General features: G+C 39.8%; 1 protein-coding gene across 17 annotated transcripts in view; it reads right to left on the reverse strand.

Annotated features, from left to right (window-relative positions):
• Positions 1–18,104, reverse strand: part of r3hdm2 (R3H domain containing 2) — a 56,086-nt gene that overhangs the window by 20,343 nt on the left and 17,639 nt on the right. For all 17 annotated transcript variants that reach the window (XM_012918165.3, XM_012918163.3, XM_012918166.3 and 14 more), the window contains 11 exons: positions 8,093–8,252; positions 7,504–7,659; positions 7,138–7,360; positions 6,493–6,534; positions 5,393–5,479; positions 5,125–5,245; positions 4,943–5,021; positions 4,318–4,377; positions 3,889–4,029; positions 2,460–2,568; positions 781–876 (listed from right to left, as the gene is read on the reverse strand). In XM_012918165.3, the coding sequence (XP_012773619.1) occupies positions 781–876; positions 2,460–2,568; positions 3,889–4,029; positions 4,318–4,377; positions 4,943–5,021; positions 5,125–5,245; positions 5,393–5,479; positions 6,493–6,534; positions 7,138–7,296 (894 nt within the window). In that variant the 5' untranslated portion in view covers positions 7,297–7,360; positions 7,504–7,659; positions 8,093–8,252. The remainder of the gene's footprint in view (positions 1–780; positions 877–2,459; positions 2,569–3,888; positions 4,030–4,317; positions 4,378–4,942; positions 5,022–5,124; positions 5,246–5,392; positions 5,480–6,492; positions 6,535–7,137; positions 7,361–7,503; positions 7,660–8,092; positions 8,253–18,104) is intronic.

Raw genomic sequence — 18,104 nt, forward strand, 5'->3', positions numbered from 1 at the left:
GGATTTATGAGTATTTGGCATAAAATAAAGCACAGATTCCCAGTGTGGGATCAAGAACCTCACAAGAGACTGCAAATTCAGTGTGACAAATAATAAGGACCCATTTCTCAACAGTCTACACTTTCAACAAGGACTGCAGATTCCAGGATTATCACATGATTCTGATCACTTACTTTCTAATAATATCCCAAAAAGTTGGGAAGTGCTTAAGATCAGTAAGCCCAAGGTGTTACCTTTAGCTAAGTGGAGAACAGACTATATGGCTCCAAACAACTCAAAAAACACTAAACACTAATGATAGAGGAGGACGAATACCTCAGACATCTCACATTGAACACAAATCAAAGCAGCTAATAGGACGGATAAATCCAGCTAACAAAGTCTTTCTGATCTTAACTCTTTAAGATCATTATGTGTAAATGTGCTTAAAATGTAGGTTCTTCCTGAAAAACAACAAACTGTACTGAACTTTACTAATTCTGCCAAGACAAACAGTCAGAAATCCCATTAAATTATGTCCAAAGCTTGTTTATGTCGACCACAAGCATCTGGTCAAAATACAACTGTCAATTATTCAACCCAAGAAAAAGAACAGTTCATTAAAAGTCAGTTTAACACATAAAGTAAATTACTAAGTGAAGGTAATTGTTGATATTGTGGAAGTTTATCACAAAGAAATTAATTTCTGAGTAAACCTGACTGAGTAAACACTGGTGCTGTTGACATATGAGGAAATATGCACTGCAAGCACTTGCTCCTCCATCCATGTTCAATACTTACTTCTCGGGCAAAGATCCGGTCTCGTACCCGCTGATATTCTTCCTCTCGCTCTTCAATGGACTTGCTACGCCGCCCGTCCTGCAGCGGCACGCGGATCTAACATTTGGGGAGAGAATGACAATGTAAAATAATTAAGCATGCAATTTAATTTTCAAACACGTATAGTCACACTTTGTGCAACCTGCTGTCAAGAAAAGTAGCAGCAATGCACAAGATAACAATAGCATGTGAGGAAGAGCAGATGTCTGTTGTCAAAACAAGACAGCAGAATGAAAACTGTGCGAAGTGAGTGTTCAAGGGATGAGTCAGCGTGGGAATTTTTAACACCACAAACGTGAGAGAACATAGAATCATAGAAGACAGCATGACAAATCTGTGCAAGCATTAGGAAAAAGTGTCATAGCCCCAAACAAACACTGCTGAAATGAATAAAATGGTGTGATAAACTTGGTCCAGAAAACAAAATAAACAAAATCAATTTTGAGACAGAGAATCTCCTAATTCCAAAGTGGAGAATTGTCTCTGTATTTGAAAATGTCCAATTTAAGGTTTAATTTAAAATCTAAAGAGCTACTCAAATATCGAAGCATGCAAAGATCAAGTTCCTTTTGAAATAAACTGAAAATGTTTTTATAAAAGTGTATAATTTTATAGCTCTTCAACATAGATCAAATTTAACAATACAGCAGATAAATTCGAGTTTTGCACTGAATTTCTGTGAACTGTATGAAAGTAGGAGGACGATAACTAATACAGAAATGATATTGGTGATGCTAGGTTAGAAAGGAAATGGTGCAGTCAAGCAGTTCCCAGTCATCATCCTAAATTTATCACCACAATTTAGCAATAAGAAAAGATTCTGTATATGGAAACCATAGGATGTGAAACCAAGCAAAAAGCTAAAATGCAATGGTTGCATCAGGATCAGACAGAAAAATGCAATTATTTGTACATAGCCTAGGAATGCAATATATGTGGTATGTTTCCAGATTCTGCAGATTAAAAATTTATCAATTTTCATATTTGATAACAAATGCAGTTTCACTCCTAACTGATAACTGTGCTACTTTAACAGTATACTGTAAGCCAATGGCCATTCTGTGGCCAAACCCTGCATTCTATCATAACTGTTACTGACACAGCTAATTAGCCTCCTCAGTAAGGTTATGTAAGATGACTACAGGACTGAGCCAAGAAATTGCTGCAATGCTTGTTGTTCACACATCCAGATGCCTCGGCAATCTGTTGTCTGACTGAATGAAAACATGTCAAACACCACATGCCATTAAATCCAGCTATGTCCCTTTATTTTTGTGGGGCCATCTCCAAAAGCTGTAACATGTGGCAGCAAGATTGAGAACTAGCTTTACATACAGTGTTTCTTTTAAAGTTATTAAGAAAAACTATTTGAGACAAGCCTACAGAAGCTTTTGTTACTCAGCGAGGAATCCAACTCATTGGTGGAGCTAAAAACACTAGCATGCGTGGAAAGTGACAAAAACAAACAAACAAATGAACCACTGTATACACACAAAAAATTACAAGGTACCAGTGTGTGAATGTGTGTGTGAATGGGTGGATGACTGGATATGTAAAGCGCTTTGGGGTCCTTAGGGACTAGTAAAGCGCTATACAAATACAGGCCATTTACCATTTACTTGTGATAACAATCGATGTACCTGATTATCATCTTTGTCCATGCTAGCATCATCTCTCTTAAGGATGAACTTCTTCTGGAAGTCCATGTTGCGTTCATCCTTGATGTGTTCAGAGAACCTTTGTTCTGGGCTATACAACCAAAAAAAACAAACGTTGTGGAGGACAAAAAGCATACTTTTAAACATGAGCTCGTTTCACACATGAATTCAAGACAAGAATTTTGGGAGAATCTGGGAAAGAAACTGTTGTCCAAAGCTCTAAAGCACTGCCCCACATGTGTCACAGCAGGAGTTAATTTGCGTCAGCTGGGTTCTTAATACTGGAAATATTCTGCTTAAGTAAATCGTGCATGAGACAGGACACTAGCTTTGAACTCACAAGACTATTGCCTGCAATGCTGTCACATCCGTGCAAATCAAACTCCACATGGGGGATTTGACAGTTAAAGAAAGCTTAATGCCCAATCTGACAGTGTCAGACATGATGTTCTTAAATGCACTTCCATCCAATCATGCCTAGAAAAGTTGAGTGGATTTCTGAAAACTAATATAGTAAATAAACCTAGATAAAACTGAACTGGTGAAATTTTGTGAACTATAGGGAAAAAACAGTAAATTTTGCAATGCTGGTACCTCCAAAGGGAGTCAAATGTTTTGTTCTTTCATTTCTAGATCTAACGATTTGTCAACATGTTCTTTAACAAATCCTCACATAGTATTTTTGTCCACTTTAACATCTAAGGCAGCAGTCCCCAACCCCCGGGCCTCGGACCGGTACCGGTCCGTGAGTCGCTTGGTACCGGGCCGCGAGAGTTGAGGCTCAGGTGTGAAATGTATGGTTTTCAGGGTTTTTAATCGGTTTTCAGCGTTATTTTGTTATTGTTTTTATCGTTAACTCTGTTTTCCTGGGTCTTTTCACGTGTGTTATGAATAAATATTTTTTTTCGGTACCGGTACTAGTTTTATTTTGTTGTATTTATCCACGACACCTTAAAGGCCGGCTTGTGAAAATATTGTCGGGCATAAACCGGTCCGTGGCGCCAAAAAGGTTGGGGACCGCTGATCTAAGGTGAAACTGCTGCTGGCACAATCGATACCTCAATACAAGTATTATTTATATTAAAAATGTACTTCTTTCTTAGTTGAAACAATGGTACAGAGTTAAATAAAACTGATAAAAATCTATTAGATTTTTTTGGGGGGGGTGCGATACATGCAGGGAGTCAAACTTGTGTGCTGAGTGTTTTTTCCACCACGGCCAATGTCCTAATTTGAACTTATTTAATGAACAGTAATTAAATCTAAAATAAAGTTTTTGTGTACTCTTGCTGATATCACATACATTGCCTCTTGTGTTTTGTCTTGGAACAGGATTGAACTTTGAGCATTAATTTGACGTTCTAACTAACCAGACTAGTTGAAATCTGAGCCAAAGACAAACTACACTCACATGCGTGTGTTGCCCGTCTTGTTGATGATGACAGCCTTTCCCGTCTGATCCACATTATGGTCCATGCCAAAGTAGGCAGCCACACGGTGCAGCAGCATACGATGATAAGAAGTCATTTGTGGAAACTTCTTATACTGGTTACTGAAACAGAGATAAAAATGCATGAAGCAGGTTATTTCAACAGAGCAAATTACCCACAGCTGGGTTTTAATTCTCTGATTATTTAGGACATTTGAAAACCAATATTTATAAAGGATAAAGATAGATTTTCAAACTGTTAGGATACACAAATAGTATTCTTAATTACAGAATACACAACTACAACTTAACATAATTCTCTCATTTCCTCAGCACACTATAAATAATAAGAACTGAAGGTGGGAGGGCTAAATTTAAAAACATGTGAGTGATATGAAGAACGTGGCTTACTTGTCGTCATTAATGAACTCCAGGATATCTTGTTCCAGTTTAAGCAGCATCATTCGATCCCTGGTGAGCCATAGAGGGAAAGCGAGTGAGGGACAGATCAGAGAGGTGAGCAAGACGCTGAATAGTGGAGCAAGTATACTACTGACATGTCATTACACACACACACACACACACACACACACACACACAACAAAAAAAAAAGTGTTCTCAAAATTCAGGACACCAAAATTTGCTGTTTTTCAGATATCTAAAAAAGTAAAATTCATGTACAGAAGCCTGTACAGGCGTAGATCGTATCTCATGACACAACATCCAATTTTTCAGGATGAAAATGAAGATATTTAGAGAGTGCAGATTTTTTTTAACAACTAGTCAAAAACAAATGATATTTGATTTTACAATAAAAAAAAAATGCAATTTAAATAAAATCATTGCTATCAAGTTTGATATTATTTCATATTTTCATAGTTTGGACAAAGAACTGCACTATTTGAGCCTGTTAAAAAATGGGAAAAATCAATTTTATAAATTGATTGGTATAAATCAATAGCACTTATCTTACTTAATAAGTAATTTATTATTGTGCTCGTCTTATTACCAACATGTTTATCCGTCAGACCCGTACCTGGGATTGTTTTTCAGTGTGTTGACCAGAAACTCGTGAACGTCGATGCCTGTGGAGTCAGTATATTCCTGACTGGAGTCTATTAAAAAAACAAAAAGGGAGGGGGGGGCATAATCAGACAGAGTTAAGGGAAGATGTTGATAGGAAAAGATACTTTTATGAAGTGAGAGTTTGCATCTTACCACGTGACAGCATCTTTCGGGGAGTCTTGTCCTTCTTCTCCTCTTCATTTTCATACTCGTCCTTCGAGGACTTCTCCTCCTCTTTGTCAGATGGACAGCTGATGTGAAGCTGGATGATATCCTAGAAAACCGCTTTTCATTATTACACAAATTGCAGGTTGTGCATTTACTAATTTTGCCTATTAAGCATTGTAAATCCCGTCAAAACAGACTTGCAAACCACAAAAAAACAAAAAAAACAGCCAAAAAATAAAACAAAACACGTTACCGATTCTGGTGGTCCATCATTGGAAAACGGACCGGAGGACTCTTCACACACTGCAAGACTTCGTACCAGCTTCAGTTTGGCATTAGACTGAAAGATTACCACACAAATTATCTGTAAGGCTAATGTGTTACAATTTTATATTCTAAACACAGAAATAGTGCGATTTGCTCTAAGCTAGATTTTAGATTTTATGCTCAGACTTTCCAACTATAATTTACTACAACAACATACTATTACATCTATCCATGTGTAAAATACAAGCACCTAGCATTTTGATACAAGGAAACTCTGAATTTCATTAACATCGTTGTGTACCATGCCAAAATTCTGATGTTAGGCTTTCTATCGCATAAACAACAGCATAAATGTCTCTCGAGCCTTCAGGACAATGATATTAGCTAATGAAGAAAGACCCAAGATGGCACAGGGCTAACACAAATCTTCAATACAGCATATGTAATGACAACACTTCATTTGTTAGTTAAAACCCCAGAGAAAATTAAACCTTTAAGTGACATGATGAGAGCCATTATCTAATGAAAGCATTGGGAACTAGTTAAGCAAGGTATGTCATACTAAAATACCATTCCAAAAACGCAATAACTGGGTTGAACTCTCATAATCAAGAATGACTAAACACTGGTATGTCATATTTATCAATGTCCGAATGTCCAAAATCAATTACACATACATATAAGTAAGGTAAAGCCAGTTTAAGAGAGCTACAGTATCCATAACTCATTACTAACATAACTGAATGAAAATGTTACTTTACTCGCCATACTCACGAAACAGCTGACCTGATTTTCTTTTTCCCTTTACTCTGCAAACCAACATCTAGTTGTAAAATGTAACTGGTTGTATCTGTTTTTCTCTTATCATTACAGAGGTCAGTCTAACACAGCTACTTTTAAAGTTGGACTTAAGATTTTAAGCCAATAAAGGAGGTGCTCCTCTGTAGTTGAGAGGATTACAGTGTTAATAATGGAAGGTCGCCTTATACAAACAAACAAAATAGCATGGGGATTATTTCAAGGAATTAAGAATAAACTTGAATAAATTTATTTAAAAAGAAAAAAAATCTAACCACAGACACTTACCTTGGCCCTTTTCCTTCCATGGCTGTGGTTAGGAGCCCGCTTCTAAAAGAATAGTTTATTGAATCATTTTATTAATTAAATTACAGTATATTAGACACAAACTAAATAGGGTACATAAAGTTGAGGAGTAAATGAACATGTGTGTAAGAAATTGTTCTGCATTCATCAGTATAAACCATAATGAGGTTTAAATATTACTGGCTAACTCAAAGCTTCTACACAACATGTGGGATAATAACGCTATTGTTCGTTGATTAAAAAACCTGCAGCAAAATAAGGAATAAAATTTTTGGTAATGTGTTACTCAAAAGACAACAATGTTTGTCAAGCACAATAAGATATTTGCCAATAAAATAGAAGGTAAAGGTAGCTTCATTTGAAAAAAATAATAATAATATGAATTTCCTGACTTGAATCCACCTCATCCGTAACATCCGTAACACCAACAATAATTGGTTAGCTTACTAGTCACAAAACAAAACAAACAGCTGATTACTGGGTATTGTTACCAGCCCTGAAATTCAACAATGGTCCTTCTCAAGAGAGGAAATGCGTTAGAACTATGTGGAATACAACTTCCTTTCTTTTCTTTTTTTAACATCTAAATGCAAACTTACTATCACCAGTATGATCAACTTCTCCTACCTGTGCATCCTGTGGAGAGCTATCATCCGGCTCCAGGCTCTCTCCAGTTCCTTCTTTGGTGCCCTGTGGTTGAGGGGAGGTCTTGCCTCGACTGCAGGGCTCAATAAGTGGCCCACTCTCTCCCTCCTGCTGGATGTCCGTTGTCAGGCTCACTGACATCTTTTTAGGGGAAAGGGGGGAGGGTGGGAGTGGGGAGGGGGTTGGGTGGAGGACCCAGCAGTGGCTGAGAAAAAAAAAAAAGAAAAAAGAAGATAGATATAAGAAGGGGAAGTTCTGCACTCGCTGCATAGAATGGCTACCCACTTGGCAAAAACTGTGCAAGGAAAGCCAAAAAAGACAGAGAGAATGTACTTTAACACCATTTACCTGTAGGTGGTACCAGATCGGAGCTGGACTCTGTTCACTGAGTCTGGACAGGAACCACACGGAAAGATGTGGGGACCCACTAACGTAGTGTACTCGACTGGGCTGCAGCAGGGGGCGAAGTGCAGTCCATAGCAAGTCTTAGCCTCTGGGGAAGGGCTATAAGGACAAGAGAGAGAAAAATCCCCAAATTATGATACATAATACACATATACATACATATATATAAATGTAACATTTTACTGCGCTTTGTGACACTCAAGTGGAGTTGAGTGGGGGAACACAGCAGCTGAAAGCTCAACCTAACAGCAGCAACTTTAAAAAGTAGCATCTAAAAACTTTTTAGGGTTAAATTAGGGAGGCTATTTTTGGTTATTTGGTTCTTGTTTTTTTTTTTAAAAACATCAGACAAAAATAAATCACAGTTTGTAAATGAAAAAAAACTAGAAATGCAGAAGTAACTAATTTTAGTAACTAATTTTAAGGTCTACATTTCCCAACATAGGTGCAAAACCTGCTCTCAATGACACACCTTTAGGATAACCTTAGAAAAACAACATGCACATGGGGGGGGGAAAAAAAAGATATCTACAGCAATCAGATGAATTGAAGAGGCAGCAGCCAGCCAGCCAGACAAGTGGGAGGGGCACCAAACGACCGGCCACCACCTCAGGGGTCCTCAGCGGCCTCTCTCTCCTTCTCTCGCTCTTCAGCTTAGTGCAGCAGCATGGTCTGTCCTACAGTCAGGAGTCCTGTATACCAAGAGCAGAAGAGGAAGACACGGATGACGTCATGTTTCACACACTGAGTGACTCATCGCTGCTGCTGTTGCTATTTCTAAGAGGGAGGGGGACAAAGCAGCTGAAAGCTCAAAACCTAGCAGCAGGCAGGTTTTAAAAAGTAGCAGCTAAAGCAGGATTAATCTTCCTTAAACTGCTAAATTGTTGACTTTGTCACTGCTTATAATTAGTTTCTACAGTGTGGGCTCCATGTTTCACGATGTGCTTTCTGAGAAAGCGCTAAAAATGTGTTCCTCCTCTGCAATTCATCCCAGCAGAAAGGTAGCAGACACACACCATCTGGCAGAGTCTAGCACACTGAAAATTTCTGCCTGTTTAAAAAAAAAGGTCCTGAACAGTGCCAACAGTACTTTTTTAAAATTCTGGTGTCATGCAAGAACAGCAACACAGCCTCACTAGCAAATAAACGGTCATATAGTCCTATATTCCTCCATCACACAGGAGTAAAAACAGCACGTTGTGCAGCTTTGTTAATATAATTGTATAAATAAAATAAGTACGCTTGTTGTATTATGTGCACTGCGTGCACTGTTGAAGATTCATGTACATCCATGCCTGTACCACTGTGCCATGCTGTAGAACAGAATAGATACAGTGTTCAAAATGAGGCAGGGATTCCCAGTGTGGGAAAGACCCAGGCAATGTAACAGCAAAGTCGTCATCAGCAGCATTACACTACATCACTGACCAGGGCACCCACAGGTCCCAGCCATATTCTGCTTACACAAAACTTCAGCTACGCCGACATGTGGCCGACTTGATCATATAAGAATAATATCATGCTCCTGCTTGACCGCACTCTGCAGGGCAGTTTTGCACAAAGAGAGTGAAAGATTTTTGATTCGAAAGCAAATATATTCATTCATTTCGAACGTCAGTCTCAAATCTCCTGGCTGAGCAAACTGTGCAAGCTTAATGTAAGGGAGGGGCTGCAGGAGAAATTGTGAATCAGAGCCAGTAGTGGGGTGCTTATGAATAAACCGGCTTTACCTATCCCCTCCTCCTCTGCCCATCCCTCGCTTATGATCTCTGCTCTATCAACACTCCTCCCAGTTTCTTACACGCGTGCACGCACACACACACCAGCCCAAGGGGTTGCCAAGGAGATGATAACGTCATTCTGAACTAGTGCCATTTGTGCTGAGGGAGTACCAGTGAAACAGGAAGAAAAACAATGATATTAAAAATAAATAAAAGGATTTCAGTGTACAGAGAGAGATATGGAAGGACAGTAGCAGAGAAAATACAGCAAGAAAAAAAAAAGAAACAGCAAGAGCCCGGATACGCCATTACGAGTGTTCCATTTTCGCCTTCTCAAGTTCAGGCAATCTTACACTGACAACAAAGTGGTTTCTCATTTTTCTAGGTCACAGGATATCAAGTAGTAAAACATCAAATTAATGCTACTGAATTGATAAGTGAGTAGTGAGGCTTCTTCAGTTGCCTTTAACCTGCTCTGTGCTTTTCCTTGCTCTAAATGATGATAAACATGACTACACCTTTCAGACTGCTGCATATTTATCAGAATCTTTCTTCTTGTTATTTTTCTTTTCCCACCGATGTGCATTATGACACCGATATTCCTTTTGATTTTGATAAAACATCTTGGGACATGATGTCAAAACATTCACTAGCAGCATTTATCATTCATTTTTATCCAACTGTATAGCCTGGTATAGACATGACAAGGGAAAGTTGTGTCTTCATTCTCCTAGCTAGCAAGGATGAAAGTCACACCTATATGATTGAACAGAGCACTCTGATATTACAACCAATTTAAGGTCTCTTAAATCAGTAAACAAAAGAAAAGTTATCTCCTTCAACCTGAATCTGTTTTAGTGGCAACACCTGTGGTTGCAAAAAGACTAGTTAGCAATCTATAGGGAAACAGCCTCAAGCTCCCTTACCCTGTGACCTGAATTAAAAAAAACTTTCCTAAAGAGTTTATGAGGAAAACTCACTAGTTTCAGGGAATTGTGAGTACAACATTAAGTCTATTTTGTAAATTACTGCCATCCAAACATTTTGAAAGGATATCCAGGGCATCACAGGCTCAATAAATGTGTGGTTTCATAGTCAAAACCACTCCTGATTTGTAACATCTAGCCTCAAAATAAACTGTTAAACAATTAACCCCTGGCTTTTTAAATGGGGCATCTCTAAACAATGGGCAATATCACTATATAGTGTGTGGGTCTATATTAAATTCACATAAATTCAGGTTTACTTATATATTGCCAAATCACAACAGACACCTCAAGCCACTTTATACTGCAAGGTCTCAAGGGCCGGTGTCCTGCAAGTTTTAGATATCACCCTGGGTGAACACACCTGAATCACATGATTAGTTCATTACCAGGCCTCTGGAGAACTTCAAGACATGTTGAGGAGGTGATTTAGCCATTTAAATCAGCTGTGTTGGATCAAGGACACATCTAAAACCTGCAGGACACCGGCCCTTGAGGCCTGGAGGTGGACACCCCTGCCCTATAGTATTCTGGAAAAAGCCCTAACAATCAAATAAACTTCCTATGAGCAACAGGGCAACAACAGGTTTTGTAAAGATTGAGCCTTAGTTGTTTTTGACCATTTTATCAAAAATGTATACACCACGATTACATTATGATATATTAAGGGTTGGACACTGTAGACTGAACAACTACATTATCAGCAGCAGCACTGCTCTTTCCTTCCTGTGCCCCAGTTCAGTCAATGTGGTGGAGGGCCTGATGCTGACATCTCACTTTGGCTATCTGCTAGGGCAGCCAATAAAACTGATAATAATCACAAAATAACTTTTCTTCAATATAAATATGAGACATGGTCAATATAAAGGCAAGAGAACTCAGTCCATCAATGTTTTGACAGGCAACATGAAAAGCCATGAGAATAACACTGTGCAAACTAATAATGTGGTTAGAAAAGCATACACTGCAAATTATGTCGAAAGCATGTTTCCACAAAGCCAGGTACAACCACAAATTGTTTTTACCATCTGTGTCATATTGTAAAGTTCACTGCACAATGCAATGCTAGACTTTACAGTCCCAGATGCCAGCTTCTATGCCATACCTTACAACAAAAAACACGGGCAATGCAGCAGATTATTTATTTTTACCGAAAGCTAACAGTGGGGTCATTACTAACCTATGCCACTTTTTTTGCTATTGTCAAGCTTTTTTGCTTTTGCACAATTCACTCTCACATACTACTTGTGTTTGATTGCAGAGGTAAGATTTTGTGTATGTCTGACATTACCCGAGGTCCACAAATCCCACCCACTGACAACATAACAAATATAGTCAATCCTCATCAGCTGTCATGATGCAGTGCAGGACACTTTGACCCACATCATGCACATTACTGGTCTTGCAGAGTAGCACGGACCCTGATGACAGGGTCCATGCTGAGACACATAGGTCATATGTGTCTCAGCTGAGGGTCGCAGATGCCAACAGACTTAATAAACTAATCCGTAAGGCCAGCAATGTTGTGGGGATGGAGCTGGACTCCCTCAAGGTGGTGTCGGAGAGGCGGATGCTGTCCAAGATAAAGACAATGTTGGATAACACCTCCCACCCACTCCATGACATGCTGGTCAGTCACAGGAGCACGTTCAGTGAGAGACTGAGATTACCGAAAAGCACCACTGAACGACACAGGAAATCATTCCTGCCTGTGGCCATCTCCCTGTACAACGCATCCACTTAACACACTGTTTGCTGCTACAACTACACATGTTTCTTTTCCAACTATTTATTTATGAGTGACTTATGTATGTATGTATGTATATATATGTATATATTGTACTATTCTTAGTTAGTGTATTGTCTGTCTTGTCTTAATGTTGGTTTAAAATGGAGCACTGTAACAAAAAATAATTTCCCCCAGGGATCAATAAAGTATTCTGATTCTGATAAGCTACCCAGCCCACTGGTTTAGGTTACCACATCAAAAGCTGAGACTGGAAAGGATCCCTGAATCAGAAATGAGGGGCGGGTGTGCGCATTTATGTGTGTGTGAGAGAGAAAGGCAGTAAGGCTGGTAAACACTGCCTTAAAACTAACACACACCATTACAAACACACAGTATGCATATAACCACTGCAGACAGTAAGCTAGCCAGACTAAATATTGTCTGCAGGTATGAGCTCACTGTCAAATTTAGCTTCCATCTGGTCAGGCTGGGTCAGGGTCTCTGCAATAGTTAGCAGTCCGGTAAGCCAGAGAAATGAAAGGAATTGCATGGCGGTTATAAATGCAGTAAGATTATTGATATCAAATGCTACGGACTGGCTGACACAACAAATGCCTAACAGAATGAGACTTGGGGCCAGTTTAAAATTCTTTGTCCTCAACAAAAATAAATCAGTCAACCCAACGAAAAACACAGTTTTACAAGTGGAATGGTAGTTAATAATAGACATACATTTCTAATATATCTAACTATTACGTAGAGTACTAACAGTCCAGTGTGGACATTTCCAGCCGAGTATGATAATATTAGGGGAGGGGGTTTGTAAACTGTTAAAAACATGAAACACCTCAGGAAAAAACCATAACAATAAGAACAGTAAGAAATACACTGGAATCTTCAGAGGGTAAATAAACAGAACAATCACAGTATATTCCTATAATTTTCTCAGGGTAACTTAATAGCTGCTACCTAGGACTAGTTTTTAGTTCATTCACTGCATCATTTCAAATTTCATAATGGGAAAGCATGCGTAGCAAGAATGCCTCTCCATTTTCTCTGCAGAGGCTGAATGAAAGATGAAGGTGAATGAAATCGCAGATCGCTGCAAACAGGAGTGAGCATGCACACACAAACCCACAGAGAGCAGTGGGAGACGTACACAGGCAGCTTCGACCCAGTTCATCTCCTCTGTATTCAGCTGCACGCCTCGCCCATTTGACGTCAGAGAGAACCCATTTCACAAAAGGCAGCAAGGTTATGTCTTCGCAGAGTGGAGGCTGATGTGTGTGTAGTAAAAGCAGAGTTTGTGCAAGCTCAGTGCCTGCACATATCATATATCAGCAGCCCTCGCAGTGTGTGCGTAGCAGTGCTTGTCTGTGTCAGAGAGGATTCCCCTTTGCGTTGGTTGCACAATTTCACATAGGGAGGGGACGAGGGCGCTGGCAGAGCACTCGGGACTGTAGAATAGCGGTCCATGCACATTTGCTTCACTTAAATATCTGTAGATAAGTCATTTGTCTATATAGTTTTCAGCCACAAGCTCCGTGAAAGGGATTAAGAACATTATATGGGTTAGAGATAAGGACACAGAGAGGGGGAAAAAAGCATTCTGTCAGCACTCAAACACAAATGAGGGGAACATAAATGGTCGAATGTAGCGGAAGAAAGGATTTCTCTTCTTCCATTTATGTTTCTCTCCGTTCTTCTCCTTGCCACCCCCCCTCGTTTCTCTCTGTGTTATGAGGATACCCCTTCCTGCCTTCCACCCCCTCCACATCAACCCCTCCTATCAATACCTCTCTCTCCTTCCACCCACTAATAAATGTTAGTTCTCTCTGCCTCTCTTTTTCTTCCTCTTTTAATGTGTCTTCTTAAATTGTCAAGCCTGGTGCTGACGCCATCCTCCTCCACTCAGCCAGCCCACTCAGTCCTGTGGGACGAGCTATGACTCATTCTCTCCCTCCTTCCCTCTTCTTCCTCCCTAGTTACCTACCTACCTACATACCTTTCCGTAACCATCTCTCTGTGGCTCACTACTTATACCCTATGTATAAGTCGTTTTTCCACTGTTGCATGTGGAAAAACATAAAGAACGTATATAAAGAGAAAAAAACTTAACAAAATAAAACACACAAGGACAAAGTGGGTGATGGCATAAAAGATGTGTTAGCTACATAAACGACTATCTTTTCTGCATAATGAACAAACGCCAGCGGAGAGAGAGGGGGCAACTTGATCCTGGATGCATTATTGATGAAGGCAAGAGTGCAGGAATGTGGGTGATGAAGAAAAATATTGAATTCCATGTGGGCCAAAACTAAACAAGTAAATAAGAGTTGTGAAATAACCACTTTTATTTAAAAAATTATCAATATAAGAAAAAAATGAAATTTAAAATATCCATTTAAAAATAACAGTTCTGCTATCCTTATCACAAGATATTAGTAAAAGGCTTTTTGAGGTCACTGTCAAGGTGTGTGGTAGTAATTTAGTATTTTTCTTGCCCAAGGACACAACGACCGGGGCTCGAACCGGCAACCTTCCGATTACAAGGCGACCAGCCAACTCTTGAGCCCCTATACTGGTGGTGCCAACTAACTGTCAGATTAGGCCTCCATCACTACCCCCGAGGCTGCCATGCAAGTCTACCAAGGTACACAAGTCCGCTGCTGCCTAAGCCCCTATTTGCCCCTGTCTGTATCTTGAAATTTCCCATAGTTAAAGTTGCATGCTGGCAGGAACCAGCAATGAGCTGGGGTTGAATTCATAATCATCATCTTCTATGGGCCAACTCCCTAGTAGAAAAACCCTGTTTGCCCCACCATATACACTTCAAGACTTGTTTTCATTTGATTTATGTATAAAGATCAAATGTATAAAGAGGCATGTTTCAAGGACTGCATGATGTTTGTTAACTTAAATAATCATGTAAAATATATGAAATTACAACAATGACCAAAATAATCGTAACCATGCTGTCTCATTCAAAATAATGCATTTTATTTCTTTATTTTGTGGCAAAAGGGATAACTGCTTGGGGTCTATGTTAGCGATGAAGCAGAAAAACAGAGACCTTGTACACCTGATATGCATATTTAAATATCAATCAAAAGGTGTATCAACACCAGTGTTGAACAGGGTTTACTAGAGGTGCAATGGATCACGGTTGATCCGTAATCCGAACCGATCCCACTCCACGGTTCGGCACGCACGTGATCCAAAGATTCGAAAAAGAAGAAAAAAGTATGTGTATGGTGCGCATGGTGGGTCTGTCAAGCGATCGTTATGGCCAGCGCTAGCGGTCGAAGTGGAGGAGCAGAGGAGTTTTCGGTATTTAAGCAGCCCTTTGCTGCCCAGTCCGTGTTTGTGTCGTGTTTAGCTGCAGACGGGAGGCCGAACTCCCGAAGCATGTATGAGCAGGAAAAGTTTAAAGTTATGGCTGAACTGTCCCAGGCATCTTCTGTTGCCCTAACTACTACAAATGGGTGGAGCTCCAGGGCAATGGAAAGCTACGGGACCGTGACACTTCATTATATCACAGTGGAGTGCGATATAATCCTCGGTATGTATTATTGTAGGGTCTACCTTACAATATAAAGCGCCTTGAGGCGACTGTTTTTGTGATTTGGCGCTTTATAAATAAAATAAAATTGAATTGAGTGGTAGATACAAAGCCCTATACTGCCCTATATTGAACCATAATTTTTTTTTAATAATTGCGTGGAATGAGTCTTGAGTTGAATGTTTTTAACAGGCAAAAAATACTTCAATAACTGAATAAGTAAATGTTAAATTTTTGTCTTTTTTCGTTTTTTGCTGATCCGAAAATTGATCCGATCCGTGACTTAAAACCGTGATCCGATCCGTTGCACCACTAGTGTTTACACATTGCAGGCCCAAAAGCTACTTTTCAGTTACAAATATGTGAGGAAGCAAACACACAGATGACCCACCTCTGTTTCCAATAAGAAAATGGGGCATTCTTTTGTTTTGCAATGTATAACAGACAAATATCTATTTGTCTATCTGCCGAAGACAACACTACTAAAATGAGAAAATGTCATGAGCATTCATCATGTTTTACAACTGAAATATTCCTGAAACTTTGTGCAAAATGGGAACAAACTCAAATTCTGCTAAATCTAATATTTTAGACACAGCATTACTGAAGCATTAGCAACTAATAAAAAAAAAATAAGGAAAAAAAATCTGTCCAACGGCTAGGCACTTCACGGTGTTTAACCCTTCTGGGCAATCAGAAACGTGATTTGAAATAATCACATTTCTTAGCTGCCCTCAAGAAGATGTATATTGGATTTTAGAGTTATCTTGTCTCCTCAAGCACCGTGAAGAGATTTATGAAAGATTCTGCCTCCCACACTTGAGCCGCTGATGTTAAATGAATAACTGTGTCAAAATGAAACTGGGTGGCAGCTACTGCACTCATTATAAACCTTATGTAACATATCAGCTTCTTTTAGTGTGAGAAGCAGTGCAAGAGGATGTAAGAGATGGGAGAGGGGGGGGAAAAGAATGAAGGATGGAGGAGCAAGGGGTGGCTACCGAGACAGGAAGAGAGGAAAAACTTCTCAATGATGAAACAATCTGCACTGTTAAGTGATTGGACCAGACTTCCACCAATGGGAGGACCAGCTCCATGGCAACAAGCTCTGTCACCAAGAGAAAAGCAGCCATATCCCTCAACACCCCCATATTTTTTTTTCCGCTTCTTTTCTCTCTCACGACCCTCGTCTATCCCCAATTACAAAGCTCAATGTATTTATCATTGGGTATTCTTGTAAAGACAAAAACGACACACACAGACATACAAAGAGCAGCATCGTGGGTTACATATAGCCTAAACAACACAGCTCAATTGCAGACACAGCAAACACACAGGGGGACACCAGCTTAACACAAAATTATTAGAATGTGATTCATTCACAGTTTGTTTAAATGTGCACTTTGGGCATGACGTCCTTGACTGTCTCCATTCACATGAAAGCAGTGACTAACTACTAGGTCTGTTGGAGCTGAACCTTGACCTAAACAGACTGAGCTCACAGACACAAGAACAGATTTCCAGAATAAGTAAGTAGGCCCCAGCAGATAGTAACTGCCCTTTTCTGTCAGATGCACATTATGCACAGTAAAAGGTCATTGTACACCCATCAGCCAAAAAGAAATTAAACACTCAAAGCTTTGTGCATCAATGTTATTTTAAATATTGCTGACATTGCTCAAACTAGCTCACAGTAAATTTACAGGACATAGGTCTCTCAAGTGAATCCATTCAAAATGCTATAGCTCACACTGAAGCCTTCCAGAGACATTAGATCATCTTCAGGTACGCTCCAATTATATTTTGTTCCCCACAGCAAGTCACAGTTGAGTGTGATAAAAGGAAATGGCTCCGTCTTTCGGCTTCTCCCTTTGGGGGTCGTGACACTGGATCATCTGCCAACATCTCACCCTATCCCTGACATCATCTTCTGTCACACCAATCCATGAATCTTCTCTGTGGTCTTCCTCTTTTCCTCCTGCCCAAAAGCTCCATCTTCAACATGCTTTCAATATATCCGCTATCCCCCCTCTGCATATGTCCAAAACATCTCAGCCTCGCCTCTACATTTGTTTCCAAACCGCTCAACCTCAGCTGTCCCTCGGATGTACTCATTTCTAATCCCGTCTCTCCTGGGCAGTCCCAATCTTAGCATCTTCAACTGTGCCACCTACAGCTCCACCTCCTGCCTTTTGTGAGTGCCACCATTTTCAAACAATATATCAGAGCGGGTTTCGCTACCACCTTCTAAATCCTTCCTTTCACGCTTGCTGCCATCCTTTAGTAACAAAGTACTTATGCCACTTGTCTCCACCCGCTCCACCCTGCCTGCACTCCCTTCGTGCCCTCCTTACACTGCACTGTCCTTTGCTTTGGCTGGTTGACCCCAGGTATTTAAACTCATCCACTTTCACTACCTCAGCTCCTTGCATCTTCACCTTTCCACAGAGATAGCAACTGAAAAAATTAAGACATTTGCAAAAAGTTTTATCCAGCTAGTTTTCACAGTTTAGCATTTTAGAAATGCTATAAAAACCTGTTTGCTT

Source organism: Maylandia zebra, linkage group LG5 (genome assembly GCF_041146795.1).
Source record: "Maylandia zebra isolate NMK-2024a linkage group LG5, Mzebra_GT3a, whole genome shotgun sequence".
Taxonomy (NCBI): Eukaryota; Metazoa; Chordata; class Actinopteri; order Cichliformes; family Cichlidae; genus Maylandia; species Maylandia zebra.